Below are 22,785 nucleotides of genomic sequence, written 5' to 3'. Positions count from 1 at the left end.
TCAGGAAAGGGAAGAGAAAAGGTCATAGTTGATAAAAATGATGTGACACTGCATCTGAAAACAAAATGTTAATGCCTGTACAGCTGTTGTTCATAAAAGAATTAGAGCAGTTAAACGGCTGACCCAATAATACTCTAGTCTCTGCCTCTCTGTCTCAGTGTCGCTTCAGGTCCTAGATAAGCAGTGAGCTCAAATACTGCATGATCGGCAAAAAAACAAAGCTACCCGTCAGTGTGGCTGCAGACAAGGCGACTACACACACACACACACACACACACACACACAGACGCACATTCCTGTCCTCTATATGCAGATACAGTCCTAAAAATAACAGAAGAGACAACATTTAGCAATTTACAGTCAGAATGAACCATTTGTGGTTTATTTTTGCATAGGAGTTGGCCAGTTCAGACTGTCATTAATTTCGACAAAAGAAGCTGCTTGGTTGTCTATTTTTAAAATACCTTCTTTTCAGCATGTCTGTTTTAATTCTTACTTCACCCATTTTTACAACATAACATTCCTAAGACCTACTGGGAACTGATTAATATCCTTTGTTCTAAAATTAAAATAAGTCAAATTATTTACCATAATCGATCACTTTACCTTTAAATTTGAAAACTAGCCATTATTGCAGTTACTGTAAGTTAAACCATTATTAAAGATAAACACTCCATAAACACAAATCCAAGACTAAGTTTCTCCAGTTTCAGCATCACAATAAAATAGAAGCCCCGTAGTCACAATAACTTCAAGAGTTAGATTCACACACTTATGAATATATATAGCGTTGTTAGGTAAATTAGATAAAGTGGTCTAGTAGTGAACATGGTAAAGAGCTTTTAAGCACCAGGACACTCTGCGCTTGTGTTCACACACACACACACACACACACACACACCAAGGTCAGTAAAAAAGCACTAGAGCAAAGGTAGAGTTGGAGTGCCTGACCAGCATGAATGTCAAAATGGTGGTAATTACACCAGCGCACATGAAGCAGATCTAATTTTGCATGTGATTCAACCTTGACAATAGAGCCGCACTTCAAATAAACAGTTGTTCTCTGATATCTGTGAGGATCTTTATCTCTGCAGGATTCTGCAAACAAAATCTAGAAATCTGAGCCCAGAGAGACCAACAGGCAACAGATCAGACTTTGTGCCATTTAGCCCGCAGAGGAGTTTAAAGTTACCCAGCAGTGTATTCAAGAAATATGTTAATAAAAGGTTTGAAGGACAAAATCTCGGTTGAAGCAGATGAGCAGCAAGAGCATTTCACAATCTCATGATCCCAAGCATCCTCAATCGACAACCTTAATTTCCCAACCATTCCAAAAATGCCTATTTAAAACAACATAGACCATTCCCAGTCATTCCCAACCATTCCCAGTCATGTTTGTAAAGTACTTACGGGTGAAAAATAGTCAGCAGCCTCTTCCACCGCCATTTTTCCTGCAGTCCCACAGAAACCCGATCACTTACTTCTCTAGCTCTGCGGCCAGCAAGGTGCCATTCAGTCATGTGACGTGTGGAAAAACTGCCCAGGCAGCAGGATGCTCAAAGACACACTTCCACCTGACGTGTGCGCGAGTACGGATACAAGGATATGATTATCTCCGGTACTACAGTAAGCATAAAGTCACTTTGAATCCAACCTATTCTTTTTGTCTATCTCCTTTTACAACCTGACTTCTCCATCTGTGTCAGACTACATCAGCTTTTCAGTTTTCTTTCTCTGTTCACAGCCATTTTATAACTTCCGCCAAAACAATCTCTTTCTTTCCTCAGACTATTCTCCCTACCTTTTCTGTTATTCAATGGGAACCAGCTCCAATCTTCATTTAACAGAGAAAAAAGTGCATAATTTACATCGCTGCCATGCTTTTATGAGCTTTTCTCTCTTTCTGTCATACACACTGAACACAGAGGGTGGGGGCCTTTTGAATAGTGATATGAGGTGTTAAGGGGGTCCAAATATAGCAGCTGAATCCAATGCATTTGCTAATAGGACTCCCTTTCCCTCTGTTCTGCAGTCTCCTCCTCCCTCCAAACTTGTGTGTGTGTGTGTGTGTGTGTGTGTGCGTTTGTATTGTCTGAGTGCTTATCTGCTCCCTTTTTGGACAAAAAGAGAGAGTGTGTGTGTGTGTGTGTGTTTAGCACTGCTGGGGGTTGGTTTATTAGGTTGAATGCAGGGTTCATGGTGCAGCTCAAAAAAGGATTAGGGGCATTTCCCCCAGTATTAGGGCCACCGCACCACTTAAAAACACACCCCAGCTGTAGCTCTGACAAAGGGATGAAGTGTGTCACCCGTTATACAGCGACAGGCGGTGTTGTTTACATACTGTGCTTGCTCTGTGTATCTTTGTGTCTGTTTGAATATACTGTTCTGATCGTTGGGGGTTTGTTTCTTTTCCGTTGTGTATCGTCAGTATTGCGTCCATGTGTTTATGGAAAGGGGGAGTGGCCTAGAGCTGTGTGTCAGACAGACACATACTGTGTGAACATATGGAGAGCTAACTGCCACTAACAATTTGATTTTACAATAAAAGATTTATAAAATTATTCAACTTTTGCTTCTCAACAGCGAGTTTAGAAGTATACATTTTAAAGCTCGCATTAAGAGACTTATAGTAATATATAGAAATATATTTTAAAGATGCTAACTTTTTATTTCTAATAAAGGTCAATGTCATAAAAAAAATTCTAATGATAATAAAAAAAATGCACAAAGAAAATTACTTAAAAAGAACATTTAAAATTAATATACAGTACAATAATAGTAAAATGAAATTAAAATTACAATAATAGTTTTAATAATTAAATTATTAAAGTAATATTTCTTTAATTGGAATACATACTACCGTACTTTGCTTTTATTTAGCATGGATGCATAAAATTGATTAAAAGTGAGTTATTGATAATAATGAGACACAGTTTCTTGAACACGAAATAACCATATTAGAATAATTTCTGAAGGATCATGTGACATTAACCTGTTAAATGTCACCCCGTCCCGTATTCGGGACGCTTACGTTGACTATACTATATTACAATCAAATCTAATCTAATCTTGACAAACTATATATCGTTGGAAAGGTCTAAGACTCCCAAATATATATTTTACCAATATGTTTGGTTAGAAATTATGTAGGAAAAGTAATAGATGAATTTATGACAAGAGTGCACCCTCAGAAATCTACATTACAAAAGGAGCTTTGACCTTAGTTTAAAAAAAAGACTTCCTCGTTGCCTTTTTCTCTATCACATTTTAGAAATCATCAGAAGTTATATATCACTTGAAAACATAAAATCTCAAAATTCATCCTTCAAAACCCATTTTAAAATCAGACATTGCATTACCATGTAAATGGTACATCAAAATCATGTTACAAAATGTTTTCAGACATGAATTAAAAAAATTTAGGTTTGTATCATGCACATTCAAGTCTATCTTCAAAAACGTGAATCACAGTTAACAGGTTAAAGACTGGAGTAATAAAAATATATAATATTATATGATAATATAATATACAATTATAATAAATTACACTTACATTTTATGAATATTTCAAAATATTAATTTTAATTTAATCAAATAAATGCAGAGGTTAATAACAACAGACTTCTTTCAAAAACCTAAAAATGTACCATCCGATGATAGTGTCATTCAAAATATAATATACAATAAAAAGTTTTTGCTTAAAAATCTTTATAGTAAAAATAAGTATGTGTGTGTGTGTGTGTGTGTGTGTGTGTGTGTGTGTGTGTGTGTGTGTGTGTGTGTGTGTGTGTGTGTGTGTGTGTGAAATGATCTGGACAACCTTTGTATGATTCAACAAAGAGCTTCTTTTTTAAACCCGTATTCAAACATATTTAGACACTAATACACATCACATCTGCAAAACATTTTTCCTAAATTATTTATGTATGCTATCGATCCTATATCATGGTAAGCTCTCTAAAACATAGATGCAGAAATATAGAGATGCTCTTGAACATACAGGCATTCACACACTCACTTTGATTATACAGAGAGGAATCCCATGATGCTTTGGGGTGCATCACAAGTCTCCTCATTCTGGGATGGTGGTGTTGCTTTGGCAACAGAGGAGGAGGGGAGAGAGAATGTGATCTGAAGGAGCTCAAGATGTTCAGTAACCGTGGTGATGTTTTCCTTCAATGACCTCCACCTCATCAGCCAATCACGGAGAGTGTATGAGAGCCATCATTCTCTCTCTCTCTCAAATTGAGTCAGACACACAGGGGTGTTCACAAGGGCTACACCTACGTTAAACCCATGGGTACTGAAGGATTTCCAGGATTTCAGAAATAGGGAAGTTTTACATTCTAAAAGGACAAATGAGCTCCGGTCCTACATGACGAAATACCAACACAAATTCTGGATGCAGCAAAATACAGTATTCAAGATTGCATTGTTTGCATTGATGTTGTGGTTGTGTACGCTCACTGTGTTTGCTAAAAATGTGAAATTTAATGCCTGTCGGCACAGTCTTCTAACATGTAAGGTCTTTGACAGACACAAGAGGAAATCAGATGAACCGCGCTGCACACACAGAGTGACTGCAAAGAAACCTCCAAAATCATGACATCATCAGAATATGCCTGATATTCAGACTCACACTGGGCCCTAGTGGAGAGATTCAATATTACTGTTGACCTAATAGAAACAGATCAACAAAAACATCCATATACTGTACTCTTCTTTTTTGTTACATATGATATGATCAAATGCTAAAGTAAACATGAAGTCAAAACTGACCCTATTTACTTTCCTAATATTTGGTACTGGTCATATTATGAGCAATAACTCTACTTCAAAATATGCCTATAACAGTATATAGCTAACTGTTTTAGTTTTTTCCCTTAATATTTCCAAAATGTCAAAGTGAATTTTTTTTTTGAAGAAACATATTTCATGTGAAATATGAAATAAAAAGCTTTTTATTTCATTGATTTTTATTGATGACTGCAGTGTTAATAATTTTAATTGTAGGCCTATAATTCATTGTAGGCTATAATAGATCTGTTTTAAAATACCTTTTTAAAAATAAAAATTAATTGTGGAGTAAATGGCCTAATCTTTTGTTATCCTCGCAGCACGTTGTTTGGTAATTACTGCGGGGCAAATTACTTCATAATCATAATAAAATTAATAGGCCTAATAAAAATAAGAATGTAACAGGCCTACATTAATTGTACAAAAAATTATGTTTTTGACAATATGAATCTTTCGGTTTATAATGCATATGTATAAATATAATGTAATGTAATTAATATATATATACACACACACACACAAACATAAATTACATACATATTACTACTATCAATAATATCAATTATGGAAAATATCTTAAATAATAACAACAATAATAACTATATAATAATAATTATTATTGATAAGAATTGTTATTATTATTATTAATGAAATGAAAATAATAATTAAGAATTAAATAATAATAAATTAAACTAATAATAATAATTATTATTATCATTAGAAGTAGTAATATTAGTAGTATTAATTAAATGATTTACCAAGTCTACAATCAGCCAATCAACAGATCAGTCAATTAATAAGTCGATCAAAGTTCAAAAAAGATGTTGTGAATAGTTGATGTGAGTTCAGGCAGCTGGAAGCACTTTAAACTCTCTCATGTTCTCTCTGAGGGGCAGCAGTTAATGTGTGCTGGCATGCATGAACTTGCGAGTGTGTGTCTGTCTGGTGGTCTCTGGGGGCCGAACAGCAGCGTGTGACCCAAAATCATGCTTCTACAAGGCATTTATCATTACAGACCCACACCATTCTCTATAAAACCATATCTGACAGTTTTTTTACAAATTTTCTGAAATGTGTGTGTGGCCTCATCACCCAGGTGCAGACGGTACACATGCACATATTTAAATCTTACATGTTGTAAGATTTTTGTTTAGGAGATTGTCTACAATAGCCTATATTTTCCTAACTCAATGGATATTCATAACAAAAACATGACTAGGAACATGCAACTGCCATATAATTAATAACACACTAATTATAATTATTTATATTAATTCAACATAATTGGTTTAATGGTATAGTATACAGATGATTCCTTAAAAATACATAAAGATTGGCATTTTCAACACAATCTTCATCCAGCTGTGGGACTCAGATTATCTAGATTACCGGATTATAATTTCACTCAGAATTTACAAGTGAAAGGAGGTAAAAGAGCTCTTCAGGCTTACAAGTATCTTAAAGTATCAAATACTGTATAAGTGCTGTAAATCTGCATTAATTTAGGTAATACAGGAACTAAATAATGACAAGAACATGGCCATACTGTAATAAGGGTGTGTTTAATCATTTGTGAATTAGTGAGACGGTAGGAGATCCAGGAGGTAAATGAGAAGGATTGAGTGAAAGAGTAACATTTCTGTATCATGTGCAAGTTAATCACTGTCCTGTATGAATCAAGTCTGCTGAGAGAGAATACCACAACCGTCCAAAGGTTCTGAAAAAAAAGTCCAGAAACATTGTACAGCATTCAATAGATTTATGAATGCTGTACAATGTTTCTGTACAATGATTCATGATTTAATGCTTACTGTAATATTGATTTTAAATAAGAGCCGTTCCTCAGGGAGTACTGCATATACAAACAAACATAAGAAATGATTAGGTGCTGGATGATTTAGCTGTAGGTGGCTGCTCACTGATTCTTTTAAGTTTTTTTTTTTTCATTGTTTAATAATCTTTGCAGTTTTGGGATCAGAAAGATTGTTGTTGTTGTTGTTTTTTAAAGAAATTAATATGCTCTCCATTCAGCAAGTAAACATTTAATTGATAATGCAAATAACATAATATATTAAATACATTTTTTCTTTTCATCAAAAAATATTGATAGGTTTCTTAAGCAATAAATCAGCATATTAGCAGCATTAGCTGCATAATACAATTAAAACAGAAAAAAAAAATTTAATTGTGTGATATTTCTCTCATACTTGGTGAGCATGAGAGACTTATTATAAAACATGTAAACGATGGTATTTTTTGTACGATAGTACATGCTGTACATAAATACATAAATCTAAAATTTTTTGTGGTTGGGGCAGATTGGGTAAAAATGGTAAAAAACTGAACTAAAAAAAAAAGATAAAACCAGTACAAAAGCATTGTGAGAGTCAGAATATGTTTGTGTGCCAAGATTTACCTAAACACTATGACGAAAATCCCTAAAAACCTAGAGGTACAGTTCATAGACTGTCTCATGCCTTGTACTTAAAGATAAGCTTGGTTTGTAACTAATTCTAATGCAGAAAACAGGATCAAATCAGTGCACATGCTCAATGAATGACTGTCACATGCTCTTCTGTTTAAATGAGTGTGTGAGATATTATCTGGCACTCAGACTGCAGCAGATGAGAGAGGAGGGAAAGGCCATCTGCCTGTATAACTCCCCCCTGCGCCCTCAAACACCCCCCAAACACACACACATTATACACACCTCAAAATATCTCAAATGTACACACATGCTGTTTGTAGACCACGAAACCAGATATTGCATCACTCATCCACTTTAAGCTATCGGCTGATCTGTAACACAACTTGTTTTTCTTATGTGTAAGAGAACTGAGGGACGAATCAAAAGTACTGCAAGAAATGATGCAGATTATACATATAATATAACATAATATAATATAATTATTTATATTCATAAAAACAATTAAACTGTTTAAATTCAAATCTAACCAGAACCTATTATACAACATTGTCATTCCAAGTAATATCACCTGCCAGCACACCAAAAAAATGTAAACAGATATTATATTGCAGCCTTTCAAAGCTACACACACAAATACACACACCTCCGTTGAGTTTACAGTAAAAGAGTTTTATTAGGGCAGAGAGTCTGGCTGCTGCGCTGAGAATGTACCAGAGATTCAACAACACTCTGAACAAGATCAATAGAGAGCTGCTGGGTAACAGACCATTATCAGATGGAGTATCTTTGACTGGCATTTACAGGACAGAAGTATAGTAAATGTGATCTAAAAAGAATTACAGTGCAGAAAGAACGAGCATAATAAAACAAACAGAGAGAGCGAGAGAAATAGAAACACTCTGTTGTTATGTGATCAACAGATTTCTGATAACAGAGCTTCACTACAGTCCTGAATGATAAAAAAGACTCATAAATTATAAACTGTTCATAATAAGACTATAGAGCAATCTAATAGTTCTCATAAAAAGATTAAGGCCAATTCTAAAACTCTAATGGTTTGGGTCAGTGGGATTTTTTCTTTTCTTTTAAGCTTTGTATTTATCAAAGAATATAGCAGCAACTGTTTTCAACAATGATAAGCAATGTTTCTTGAGCATCAGATCAGCACACTGTAAACCCTGATAAGTTCACAGAACTCAAAAAATATTTTGTAACAGATTACACAAAAACATGATGTTTTTAAATGTTTTAAGTTTACATAAACTTAAAAAATTTAATTCCAGTTGCCTTAAATTATCTCAGAGTTATCTTAAATAATTATATTTCTGAACTTATAATTAGGGAGTAATTCACTCATAATTTTATCTATTTTTCAACTCCTATAATGTGGGAAATACACTCAAAATTAGGCTTTGCTGTCCATCCTCAGTTTAACCACAGGCTCTACTATTCACCACAACGGTAACACTACAAATCCAACATAACATAAACCTTTGTAAAATCTAATATAACACAACATTTATGTATTAACTTATGTCCGTCTATGTTAATCTTGTGTAAAAACACACAAAATAACACTTAATTTCTAAATTTATTTTCCTTGTTTTCTGATGCAAAGCATGCTGGGAACTAGAAAACACAATCATTTTAAGTTCACCTCACTACAACAAATTTTTGAGTTAACAAAACTTATTTAAATTAAGTCCAATGAACTTTCGTTATTATTTGAGTGCAATTAACTAATTTCATTTGATTAATTTCACTGTTCGGTTTTACAGTGCATATTAGGATCATGTGACATTGAAGACTAAAGTAATGACTGCTGAACAGGAATAAATTACATTTTAAAATATATTAAAATAAAGTCATTTTAAATAGTAATATTTCATGAAATTACCATTTTTACTGTATTTTTGATCCAATAAATGCAGCCTCGGTGTGCATAAGAAACTTATGAACCCAAGGTTAGCAGTGAACTCATTTACAAACAAGTGGAGTCATGGACTATTCAGACACACACAGGGAGACTTTCATGGTGTTGCTGACTAAGTAGAAGCAATAATATACTGTGAGAAGGGCGACCTCATTTCTGATCACATGACTCATGCACACACACACACACGCACACACACACACACACTTGCAAACAGCTTCTAAAAGAAAGAAAGAACGCATGTAACAAAATAACTTATTCTAGACTACTGATATGACTGAAGTCTTGTCTTGTGTGTACATTATTTGAATACTTTTTAAGCACAGTTTAAATAAAATCATAATAACATTCAAAAGGCTACCATTAATGTGATCAAAAATATTGACAATATTGTGTAATATTATTATAATTTAAAGTTTGTGATTAATGATTATTCATTTTTTTATGTTAAAGTGTAATTTATTCCTTTGATGGCAAAACTGAATTGTCAGCAGCCATTACTCCAGTCTTCAGTGTCACATGGTATTTTAGAAATAATTCTAATAATTCGGGTCTCTTTGATGAATTGAAAGTTCAAATGAACAGCTTTTATATTGAATTAAAATCTTCTTTAACAATGTAAAAGTTTTAATGGACACCGTCGATAAATGTGTTTTTGCTTAATAAAAGTCAAAAATAAGTAACTTAAAGTATTAACTGTAGTGTGAATCAAATTACAATTATGATTTCAAAATGTAACCCAGTTTTAATAAAACTGGCACATGCTTTAGGAATCAGTTCAGCTGTCTGAATCTTAAAAAAAGAATGATTTGTTTGCAAATCGGACATAACAAAAGACCAAACAATCACAGACATTCACAATCAAGATTGCACACACTCCTCACTCATTATGTACTGTACATGCAAATAGAAGCATGTTTACTGCCTGCTATTACAGTAGCAGTGATTCTGTGACCCTGAGTGGGTGTATGATTCAATAATACAACATCAACACCATGCCATTCTCATTTTCATTCTTATTTTATGCTTAACTCTTGTGGAAATACAGCTTCAACTGAGGAGGTATGGGTGTGTTTTAGTGTGTGATCGGTCTTCTGCCTTACAGTGTACTGATTCTTACTCTACATTTGTCTCTTGTGGAAATATGGCTGTAGGTGAGGAGGTATGGTAGTGTGAGTGTGTGATCAGTCCTCAGACACAGTGTTCTCAGCAGGGAACTGAAGCTCTAGATGGAGCCTCAAGCATGTATCAACCTTCAACTGTCAACCGATACCGCAAACACACTCAAAGAAATGCCAAATGCTAAAAATGTAAAAGATATTTGTTTACAGCTTTAAAGAGGTATAAGTTTCAAATCTCAATGCACCTTTACACAAAGAAAGTGAATAAAACCATTAAGTGTTTTAATACAGACAGACTTTTTGTATAAATATTGTTATGCGTATTTTTATGTTTCAATATATAGCCATACATGGTTCATGCAGTGTGCTAAAAATATAACTAGTTTCCCCTCTATGAAAATGTATTATTTAATATATTGTATTATATTTTCATAAAGTGTTATAGTTGCATAAAGGCCATTTTCTTCACTGGGACTTCAGATTTTACTATGCTTGTGGAGATATTCAGTACCCAGGATGTAAGCAAAACCTGATCCACACACACACACACACACAGAGAGAGAGAGAGAGAGAGAGAGAGAGAGACAATTATTACCATAAATACACTTGTTTACACCTGTTCTCTCCTACCATGGACACCTTAAACATCTGCTGCTCATGTATCACTGAATAATAGACAAAAGTCCTGGAATCATTCATTACTCAATTACAATCACAAATGCAGTTACTTACTGATGTGCTTCTGCTTTGAATGAATGGAAAACAATCTTGCAACTGCCACAGATGCAGAACACAAACTTGCTTTTCCAGGCAAACAAATATGATTACAAAGCAAGACTGAGATGATCAATCCTATAACTGATGATTACATATAGAACAAAGCATCTGAATAGATGGATAATGGGCCCTTCTCCACCTCTCCAACAAAATCACCCTCTTCATCTCCCCCTCAATGTGTCTCTCCATCACCCCCTTCCCCTCCCCCACATCATTCCTTCTTCATGTTTGTGCATGTGAGCAATAGAGAGAGACAGTATTACACGGCTTCTCTCATTAATGGTGTGGAGCGAGGCTCATTCATCTCATATGTGCATGTGCGACTGTGGATTCTGCTGCAGCGGCTCCATGATGGTGCATGAGTGCTCACCAGGGACAAACCCCAAAAAAGCATTTAACTCTCTGACCTCTCACTGCCCAGTACACAAACACTGTAAAATTATAGTTATGCACCATTAGAAAGCCCAGTCTGCTTGAGGTATCATAAAAACCAGTTAAAAAAAAATAAAAAAATAGAAAAATATATATATATATATATAATATTATACTTTCTAGATTTTCTTAAGGTATTAACCTGTTAACTGTGATTCACGTTTTTGAAGATAGACTTGAATGTGCATGATACAAACCTAAGTCTTTTTTTAAACAAAGGTCAAAACTCCTTTTGTAATGTAGATTTCTGAGGGTGCACTCTTGTCATAAATTAATCTATTACTTTTCCTACATAATTTTTAACAAACAATATTGGTATAATATATATTTGGGAGTCTTAGACCTTTCCAACGATATATAGTTTGTCAAGATTAGATTAAATTTGATTGTAATATAGTATAGTCAACGTAGGCGTCCCGTATACGGGACAGGGTGACATTTGAGAGGTTAAATAACCTTTCCTAGTATCCAAATGGGATCCATGACCTCTGGATTTTTCTCATCTGCTCAAAGACAACTGAGAATATGAACAAGTGGTCAGTAAGTTGATTCAAATGTCCTGGAGGATCCAGCAGCTTCACTCATCTATGCTCTGTACACTGTCCTGGGGCACAAACGTGAAGCCAGATAACCTTCACATGACCTCTGCCAATGCAATCAGCTGTACCTCTCTCTGTTCTTTTACTCTCTTCTTTGCATTTGTGTAATAAAATATCTAGACTTTATACCAGCTGTGAAAGAGGAGAATGAAGGCCCCAGCCCACAATGACACAGCTTCATAATTCAGTGATTATTTTATTTTCCTATCTCTGTCTCTTAAGTGTAACAGATTGTATTTTTAATACAATTACTCAAAACACACCTGAATAATCAGTGAATGTACAAACACTCAGATTAGTTGTTAAAGCTCCTCATGAAACGGACACCTACATTGGCCCCAAAAGATGAGGCCTTTCATTTAACCACAACAACACCCAGGGGACTGATCTGAGATCAGGACAGTGACACTCAGACGGCCTGACTCCCAAATAACAACAGATGGTTCCCTGTTCCCACAGCAACCCTCAGCGTAACCTGGGATGCAGAAATTTGCATCGTGTGACACAGCTTTAAAACCATGAGATCTGTAGATCAAATTAAACCAAGAAAATTCACAGGACCCAAACACTGAATCTTATTGTATTAGGAAAAAGGTGGAACATTTTAATATATACCACTGAAATAAATTATACCACATTTATCTACCATGGTATTAAAACCGGGTTACATCCACCATAGACATCACAATGGACAAGTATTCCTGAATATTAAAGTTAAAGCTTGATCAATGGGAATTTCAACAGTCAGTTCTTCAACTATTACAACTGATTTCCAGTTTTGGGTATAACCATGATACATGTCCAAAAAGGCACGGTATTACAAGAGAATGCTTTATAGTAGAAGTACTGGGATACTCTGATGGGAAACCCAGACAAAATTACCAACTCAGAACCCTACATAAAGCAAACCCTGTCTTTGGCAAATGAGACTTCCTAATTGCTATCCTATTAGATGCATGTGATGTGCTGGTGTGTGTGTGTGTGTGTGTGTGAAAGCACATGTGTGTCTCTGTCCCACAATGCCAAGGCAATTACCTCCTCCATACAAGAATGCAGAACAGATTAACCTCCATCTTTATGATGTCTCTCTGTTTGTCATTCAGAGGTATAAAGATACCCTGTCCTCTGTTTTCTCTCATAATTTCATTCATCTCACTTTGTCCTCTTATATTCTTATTTCAAGAAAAACATGTTAAAATTCCTCAACCATTCTGTACTGTAATCCATACATATCCATAAAATCATTTTGGATTCAAAGCATTTGATTGGCATAAAAGTTTTTCCAAAGTATTAATATAATAAGACTGAAAGAAAAGAACAAATAAATTAATAAACATTAAAGAACAACCCTAAATAAAATAAAAAATAACATAAAAGAAAACTGACAGAAAAGAAACAGATAAAATAATAGGTCACAAAACACACACTCGCCATAAACAGTAAAGGTCAACAGACATGACAATAGCTCAGTGTGTTGATCACAGGTAAGACACATGTAATGAGAGGCAGGAGGCAGCCAGCCATCACTTCCACAGGGATCCTTCACGTCTTAAACCACATCACATAACACACTCCGGTTTAAAATATCACAGCAGCAACATAAGAACAAACAGGAACCGCAGAGGTAACGCTGAAGAAGATCTGTCTGGGTGTGGTGGATATAGGCTTTGTGTATGTGTGTCTATATGGTGTGAAATGGTAGACAGTTAGCACAGCTAACATCCGCATGCTTCATTCCATCACTCTGTACAGAACAAACATCAATAAATCAGTATGAGATGTATAATACACAAGTGTCTACGCGCGCGCGCACACGTTTCAGAAGACAGTAAAATCTCTCAGAACATGCTGCAGTGGGATGCTCTCATTTTTAACCTGAATACAGAACAACAGACACACAGACACATACCATGGCTGGTTGTTTATGGAACATAAGTGTGTTATAATGTGAGAAGGATGCCGAGCGGTAAATGTAAAGTGTAACCTTGGCACTGCAGCACAGATTTACCACACACACACACACACACACACACACACACTGAACTCAATAGCAGTAACAGACGAGATGTTGCCGTCCCACAAAGCCCACGAAGATCACTCTCCCTCTAATGACATGTATGTGTGCACATGTACCTTTTTCTTTTGATCCTTTGAGGGTTTCCTGCTCTTCCTTTTCCTTTCCTTTTCATCCTCCAGTGCGTTAACATCCACATCTTTATTCTTCTTAATCTGAGACGCCGCATGAGCCATTATCAAGCATCAGGCACGTCCCCACAGCAACCATACACACACACACACTCACACTCACACAAACACACTCAGAATACAAACGTCCAGAATATGCAACAAGAATTCCAATTCCTTAAAAGATTCCAAAAAATTCCACCAGAAAGAGTGGAAGAGAGGGATTCCGTCCAGAAAAGAAAAAAGAAAAAAAGAATCGACTACTCCGTTTGCTCTCCTCCAGCCTTTGTCATTGGCTGCTCAAGGAACCATATCCAGAGAGAAGAAGATACAGAGCAAGAGGATGGGAGAAAGGAAGAGAGATAGATGGTGACACCATCTTCACCAGGCACGAGTGAACGACTGAAGGAGAGAAAGAAAGAGGGAGCGGGGTGGAGGAGGGCAGCTGGGGTGGTTACTACGGAAACCACGTTCTCTCCTCTGCCGTCCCCATACGGTCCTACCTGAACCGTGTACGTGTCGCGACAACCAACATCAGTGTGTGTGTGTGTGAGTGTGAATATATGCGCATATATGTAACCCCCCACTAGCACCATGTGTGTGTGGATGGTGGTTGTAGGGGAGGGGTGTCGCACAGTTTAGCTCATGCATGTGCGATCTCTCGTTCACACAAACACACACACACACACACACATAATTTGATGTGAGGGAGGGTACCGTTACTACTCCAATCCCATTATGTTACCAGCTGACCCACTCTAAATAGAGGAGGTGGTATATTTATGCATATTTTAAGGCATACAAACTTAGATATGAACACACTTTTTAATGTATCATTATATTTAGATCATGTTTTGGGGGATTTGGGGTGAATTCATGTTTAAGGACACCAAAAATCAATGTGGCCATAAAGCCCAACGTGTTTCCCATTGGAAAACATGAGAGATGACTGAACAGGAAAGAAAAATGATTGTGGTTCACACACGCAACAGCTCTCAGCTCCTCTCTGATGTCAGTGACATTATCGAGTATGGAGTGATGGCAGCCATGTTGGTTTCTCCTGCATATCAGCCACCTGAGTGCAGAACGGTTCTCGGCAAATACAGAAAATGAACAAATTTACAAAAAAGCAATCCATTCCATTTCATTTAAGATATAAATTGCAAAAAAAAAAAAGAAAAAAAAAGGAGAAAAAAAACTTGTAAATTATTGTATTATTTATTTATTATTTGGGACAGGGAGCAATAAGAGATCGTAAAAGTTAAATGTACATATAAGGGACAGTTGTTATCAGTGCTAATTTCAGAAGCCTGCATCTCTGATGGTATGGGGTTGCATGAGTGCGTGTGGCATGGGCAGCTTACACATCTGGAAAGGCACCATCGATGCTGAAATGTATATCCAAATTCTAGAACAACATATGCTCCCATCCAGATGTTCAGGGAAGACCTTGCATTTTCCAACATGACAATGCCAGACCACATACTGCATCAATTACAACATCATGGCTGTGTAGAAGATGGATCTGCGTACTGAAATGGACAGCCTGCAGTCCAGATCTTTCACCCATAGAAAACATTTGGCGTATGATAAAGAGGAAGATGCGACAAAGAAGGCCTAAGACAGTTGAGCAACTAGAAGCCTGTATTAGATAAGAATGGGTCAACATTGCTATTCCTAAACTTGAGCAACTTCTCTCCTCAGTCCCCAGACGTTTGCAGACTGTTATAAAAAGAAGAGGGCATGCCACACAGTGGTAAGCATGGTCTTGTCCCAACTTTTTTGAGAAGTGTTGATGCCATGAAATTTGAAATCAACTTATTTTTCCTTTAAAATTATAAATTTTCTCGGTTAAAAAAATTGATATGTCATCTATGTTGTATTCTGAATAAAGTATTGAAATTTGAAACTTCCACATCATTGCATTCTGTTTTTATTCACAATTTGTACAGTGTCCCAACTTTTTTGGAATCAGGTTTGTATTAGATCTTTATTAAGATTCAAGAATAAATTACTTTCTATTTAATAGAAACAATTGGTTTCTATGAAAGGAAAGTGGCTATTATTTACAGCAGTTTTACAAAGATATTTCACCAAAAAATTATGATGGTCTCCACACAAATAATAATATATCTCAATAAAACACAAAATAATTTTTTATTAATAAATGACATTGGGGAGTTGCATTTATTATTTTTAAATAAAATCACAAAAGAACATGATGCCTGCACACAAATAAATTAAAAGTCAATGCACATTAATAATATTACAGATTTACTATATGATTTTATTTATAAAACCTAGATAAATCTTATATAAAACTTTCTATTAATTAATAGTGGTATTTATTGGGGGGGAAATAGTATTTTATTTATAATATTTTTGTGATGATCATCTTAATTTTGTGATTTGTACTAATTTGGATCCAAGTATATTTTGGGAAAAAAGTATCAGATGAAAACGCTTGGTGTACAAACAAACTGTTTGTCTCACTGAGAGAGTGGTCTGTTTTGCTCTGTTGTGCTCTGGATCCACTGTTACTGCCACAAATACAGCTCAAAGGGGTCCATTAACCCATCAGAATGGGCAAACAGCCAAACACATATACTAACTCTGTCTAGGAACACTCTATAAAAGCAAAAGCAGTACTTTAAAAACACATACATACTGTACAAACCCAGCAACCTTTTTTACCCCTACTCTTCAAAATCCCACCCAACCATTCATCAAAAAAATGATGAGAATTACCAAATGATTGGTTGTACAGATGCTGTACTGATCACAGCAGATCAGAGTCCAGATGATTTCTGAAAAGCTGATTCATAATTCATTGGCACACTAGGAGAGAGCTTGTGTTAATGTAGTCATGGTTTCCTTCCTCCCTCAAGACAGCGTGCACATTCCCAGCTCACCTGTATCACCAAAGAGACCATTTTCCACCACATCACACCTTGGGGAATTACCCACGATGCATCTGTGCTGAGTTGTTGCACCCAGTGACCTCTCCATTCATGCACACGCAGAAACACACCCTCCATCTCCACCAACAGTGACCAGTCCAACCATCAATTCAAACTGACCAGAGAGTAGTCAGATCACATAACCGAACCAAACCCATCAGACCAGACAAAAGAGTAGCTGTCTAAAAAAACAATTTCCACCAAATATTGAAATCAATTTTTAATATATGTGTGGAAGTGCTGATTAATGACAGTGCAAACATACTGTAATGAAACTCCCATGAAACCTTCTTTAGTATCATATTGTCAGATTATGAAGAGGAATGAGGTGCATGTTGTGTTTTGAAATCAAGGGTAAGAAACTTTCTCCACTGATGGCCATTCATACACAGATGTGTATTCTGATTATATATACAACATACACTATATCCAAGTTAGGTTCAGCAAGATTTTTCAGTGTTTTTGAAAGAAGTCACTTATGTTCACAACCCCAATATTATGTGAAGTATTATTACAATTTAAAATAGTCTAACTGTTTTCTACTTGAATGTATTTTAAAATGTTAATTATTTCTGTGATGGCAAAGAAAGATGATTTTTGAGTAGTCATTACAACAGTAAAGTCTTCAGTGTCACATGATCTATCAAAAATCATTCTAATATGATAATTCAGTTGTGCTGCTTAATATTTTTGTAGAAACTGTGATGCATTTTTTTTCAGGATTCTCAAGCTTGCCAAAACGTTCATTTTGAACCCTGGCTTAGGGCCACTGTCGATAGGGAAATCCGGGAACGTTATTCTGGACATTGTATCATCTGGTTGGCATTTGCAAAACAGTTGTGTCCATTATGGCCTTGCCCATTTTCTAGGGCTAGAGAAAAGATTGCTCTCCTATAAAATATTGTCCGGCTGCTGTGGATTTCAGTGGCGATCCTGTCTTCAATCCACATTTAGACACAAAGAAATCATTTAAAATGTTTACCATGAGCTTATAATTGAGACCTCAACACTGAGAACAATAACATATACATCTACTGCCTACATGCTGCACAAATTATACATACATGAGCTGCTGCTTATACTGCAATATTCACAAATGTTCCTGATTCTAGTATTTACAGTGGTGCTCTACTGCCCTTTAGTGGTCTGAAAGAGAACATGAGGCAATGTAAAAATGAAACCTAGTTTGTAAAAAATAAAAAATTTAAGAGACTTTAAGAGACTATAAATAAATATTCTCTTATTCTACTAAATGAAAAAAGGAAAAACAAAAAAACAAAACATTGTGCGTTGCTGTAGGTAGTCAAAAGCAATATATCGTTATTGACATGTACAATAGACTCTTTTTATATTAATAGCAAGAAAATAAAGGCCTATTTAAAATAACACACAAAAATGACTCTAAATGGCACTTTTGGCATCCTATTAAAGAATAAAACATTACTATGCATATTTAAACACATTTCTATGATGTCCACCTTTCAGACAGATTATAAAACCCAGATGTAATGTTCAATGTATGAAATCATTCAATAAAAGCATGTGATATAATGTTGTGGGCATGCTTCATGCTTTTGAATCTCACCAGCCAATCACAGCATTTGTCTAAAGCCCACAGACATTCATCTGAAAATCTGCTATAGGACACGTTCTTATAATTAAGGTCCCATCCAGTTAAAGGTGAAGGGTCAACTGGTGTTAATGTGTAACGTCAAACTCCTGGAGGGCCACTGTCTCCAACCAGCTCCAAAACACCTGCCTGGAAGTTTCCTAGTAATCCTGAAGACCATGATTAGCTGTTTTATTTGTAGGCTACTTAATTAGGGTTGGAGCTAAACTCTACCAGACAGTCAGGGAACCCCTGTTGAAATCCTGACTTTATGTCCTTTTTGGGTTCATAAAATTTCATGTGAACCTGACAGCCACTTCAAATATAGATCCATAAATTCATGAAATCTGTGTCTCCTGTGAGATGTTTTATATTGTCCCCCTCTTTCTCTTTTTCTTTATATCCTTCTTTCTCTATAATGAATCCAGGTCACACTCGATTGCTTCCTCTCCTCTCTGGAGAGATGACAGGTGACATTAACTCTCTGGCTCTGTATTGTAACCTAGTTAGCCGCCTTTTCTTCGCGAGCGCGCACGCACACACACAAACACACACACTGATGTTTCAACTGGACTGTATTACCGTACTTCACCACAAGGGGACAGAGTGAGTTACACAAGGTAAATGTCCCTGTTTCTACATGCTAGCTAGATCATAATACACCCTTCATGGTCTCAAATGTAAAATGCTCAAATTTTTAAATAGCATTTATATGTTACGCCATAAAAGACAGTGAGAGCCTTCTTGTCAAATTTGGAGACATCCATAAGTGATCACAATAAAGATGCAGAGGGCTGAGTTTATCCATCCTCTCTTGTGTAAATGTCAACATGCCCATGGCATCCATCTTTTAGCTCAAGTTAGCTGTATAAATAAATCTGATCCCTGAAAAACACTTACGCAACATAAAGAGGAACAGAACAATCTTGAAGTGCGTGGACCTTGTAATTCTTGCATAGGGCTGGCTTTCAGTGTCACAGCTGTAAATCAAAACACTTGCGTCACCATAGTGATGCCACTCAAATCCTTTCAAATGCTAATGTTACTTTTTTTTAAGCTTAAGGTCAAAGTGACAGGATTGTCTGTAAACACCGCAAAGTTTAGAACAACCTTATTTACACTGCCATTCAAAAGTTTGAGGTTGAAAATTGTTTTAAATGCCTTTGAAATAAGTCTCTAATGTTAAAATAACCAATTTTTTTTACAGGATTCTTTGATGAAGAGAAAGTTCAAAAACAGATTAAAATAATTTGAATATTAATTCCTATAATCTTTTATCTTTTAATATTTTACTAAAATCTTATTTAACCTATTACTTCAGTATATACAACCTCAGCTGGGCAAGTAAAAGTGAATGTGCTTACATTTACCAACCTGACCATCCCGATGAAAAATCTCAATAGTGGAAAGAGAAAACTTTCCATAATTGTTATAGCAAAAAGAAAGGAAAAGGAATGATTTTATGCTCAGGTGGAGCTGGTTATTTCAGTGCATAATGATGAACTCTAGTGTTTGTGGAAAGATCAAGTAAGGGAGGAAATGCAAAAGCCTGAGGTACTCAAATGACATAAAATTCAGAACTTGTGTTGCTGATGACAATCAGCTCCAGTCCTATGTTGAATCTAAATATATACTGTATATAGTAAATATAAGAATGAATTTGTGAATGCAATTCTGCAGTTTTTCTCTGTGTGTGCATGTGACATATCTTTGTGTGTGACCATATGTGTGTTCCCATCAGTGGGTCTGTATGCCATCTGCTTGCTTGTGCTAGCACAGGAGTTTCTCTAAGCTGTCAATTTCACAGCCTTGATCCACACACTTACATGGGTGCTATTTTACAGACTAAGCTTTATAAACAAACTTCAAAAAAACTTTAAGAGTAGTTTGACATGTGACCTCTGCTCCAGTTTATTGCACATGCAAAAATTCTGTAGGTTTTGAGTAAGGTCACTTGTAACTTATGTTCTATATGCCATTTGGGGACTTAACCAGTATTATATTACACACACACACACTAAGCTTAGCGCTGTCAATCAGCTTCACCACTTCAAAGACGACTACATGACAGTGATACACCTCAGTTAATGTTTACAGCCAATTTTCTGAATTCCGACACGTCACACACAGAAATGATCAGGGAGGGTGGATTACAAATATATGAAAACCAGTTAGTCCTCCTTCCCGTGGCAAGCCACAAAATGGATCTGATGTCCCACAAGTTCCAAATAGGCTCTCAGAACTCAAGCTTAAACTGTCTGTAAATTTTTCTGCTAAAGTAATATGCAAATTAAATTGTTTTTATAAAATATTCTTAAATTAAAATTAATTTGCTTTAGAATTTGCACAATTAATGCCACAGTAAATGTAGTTGATTTGCCATTTACCATTCATGTCTATCTATCTATCTATCCATCCATCCATCCATCCATCCATCCATCCATCCATCCATCTTTCTATATAATGGATATATACAAGTATTTATTTATATACCAATATATATGAACTTTTAAAACTCTGTATGCCTGAAATCGTAAATGTTCATATTTCTTAAAAGTTACTTAAAAACAGACTAATTTACAGTGCAAATTTACAAAAAAAGTGTGACTGTTCCTTTGTTTCATAGCTTTAAATTCTTTGTAATTGTAATTTAATCTCTTTGTAAATTAGTACATTCGTATTTGCTTGTCTAGCTAATAATGGGTTTAATTTCTTGGAACATCACTTTGATGTTTCCTAATGGTCCCAAGTTGAAATTTTAATTTTATTATAATGGCCACTCATCCTCAAAACATTTCACTGGACACACTTACATGCACACACACACACACACACACACACATATCTCCAGGCTGTAATTATGAGAATAGCTAAACAAGTTTGTGAGTCAGACTTACCATCCTGTCATCTTGTGTTCTGCTGTGTCACAGATCAATCTAGTTTGCTTAATTAAGCACACTGACAGTGACTCACTGACAGCTGGAGCCTGAGTTAGCATACACGCTAACAGCAATCAGAGCGAGATCAGACACTGTTAGCGTGCTAATCGCTAATCAGTTTAAGAGATCAGAGGATTAATTTCCCTTGCTGTAGTCAGCGCAGAGACACAAAAGTACATGCGGGTCTACCTGTAGAAAGAATATCAAGGCAGGAAAATAGAGATTCAGTAATACTGTTGAATGATTAAGGGATAATTCACCAAAAAATTTAACTTCTGCCATTAATTACACTCCCTCATGTTGTTACAAACCTGTTAGAACTTTACTCATCTTTGGAACACAAATTAAGATATTTCTGATGAAATCCTAGAGCTTTCAGACCCTTTATAGAGATAGCAATATACAACTGACACATTTAAGGCCCAGAAAGATAGTAGGAACATCGTTAAAATAGTCCATATGACATTAGTGGTTCAACTGTAATGTTACGAAGATACAAGAATACTTTTTGTGTACTTGTTGTGAGTTAGGCCTACTTAATTTTAATGAAAGAATAAAAGGGAGAAAGCAATTCAGTTTATTATGGCCATTTACACATTACATTTGCTCCCAACTTTTTCTAATGGAAGAAATCACAAGTGAAAGTGGTACTGGTTCCTAAATCTACAAAACCAGTAAAATAACATTTAGTATTTGTGGTCGTGTCATGGTCCTGCCATCATGTCCTGACTTTTCTCTAGTCTAGAGGCAGGATCATGACAGACCCGTGTTTTGTGTACAAGCACATGGCCTTGTCTTTGGGCCATGTGCTTGTGTTGTCTCGTTCCCTTGCCCCGCCCCCCTTGTTATCCTAGTCTTGTCGTGATTGTCCTATCTGTGCCACCTGTCGTGTCTTGATTAGTTCCCCTATTTAGATCTCCTAGTGTGCTCTGTCTTTTGTCGGTTCATTGTTTCCTCAAACTGTTCCACTCTGTGAATGTTCTACTTATGTGTTCCTACCTGTCAG

The 22,785-nt window shown here is 35.8% G+C and overlaps 1 protein-coding gene across 7 annotated transcripts in view; it reads right to left on the bottom strand.

Annotated features, from left to right (window-relative positions):
- The window catches only part of ank3a (ankyrin 3a), an 80,087-nt gene extending 65,309 nt beyond the window's left edge, over window positions 1-14,778 (bottom strand). For 2 of the 7 annotated variants that reach the window (XM_052580242.1, XM_052580246.1), the window contains exon 1: window positions 14,221-14,777. In XM_052580242.1, coding sequence (XP_052436202.1) covers window positions 14,221-14,337 — 117 coding nt within the window. In that variant the 5' untranslated portion in view covers window positions 14,338-14,777. Of the gene's footprint in view, window positions 1-14,220 lie in introns of all 7 variants that reach the window. The other 5 variants (XM_052580243.1, XM_052580247.1, XM_052580244.1 and 2 more) reach the window with 3 other exon arrangements.
- Window positions 14,779-22,785: the final 8,007 nt, after the last annotated feature.

This window comes from Carassius gibelio, chromosome B17, assembly GCF_023724105.1.
Source record: "Carassius gibelio isolate Cgi1373 ecotype wild population from Czech Republic chromosome B17, carGib1.2-hapl.c, whole genome shotgun sequence".
In the NCBI taxonomy this organism is placed as follows: domain Eukaryota; kingdom Metazoa; phylum Chordata; class Actinopteri; order Cypriniformes; family Cyprinidae; genus Carassius; species Carassius gibelio.
Note: the sequence above shows the minus strand (reverse complement) of the source record. Positions and strands in the feature narration are given on the sequence as shown.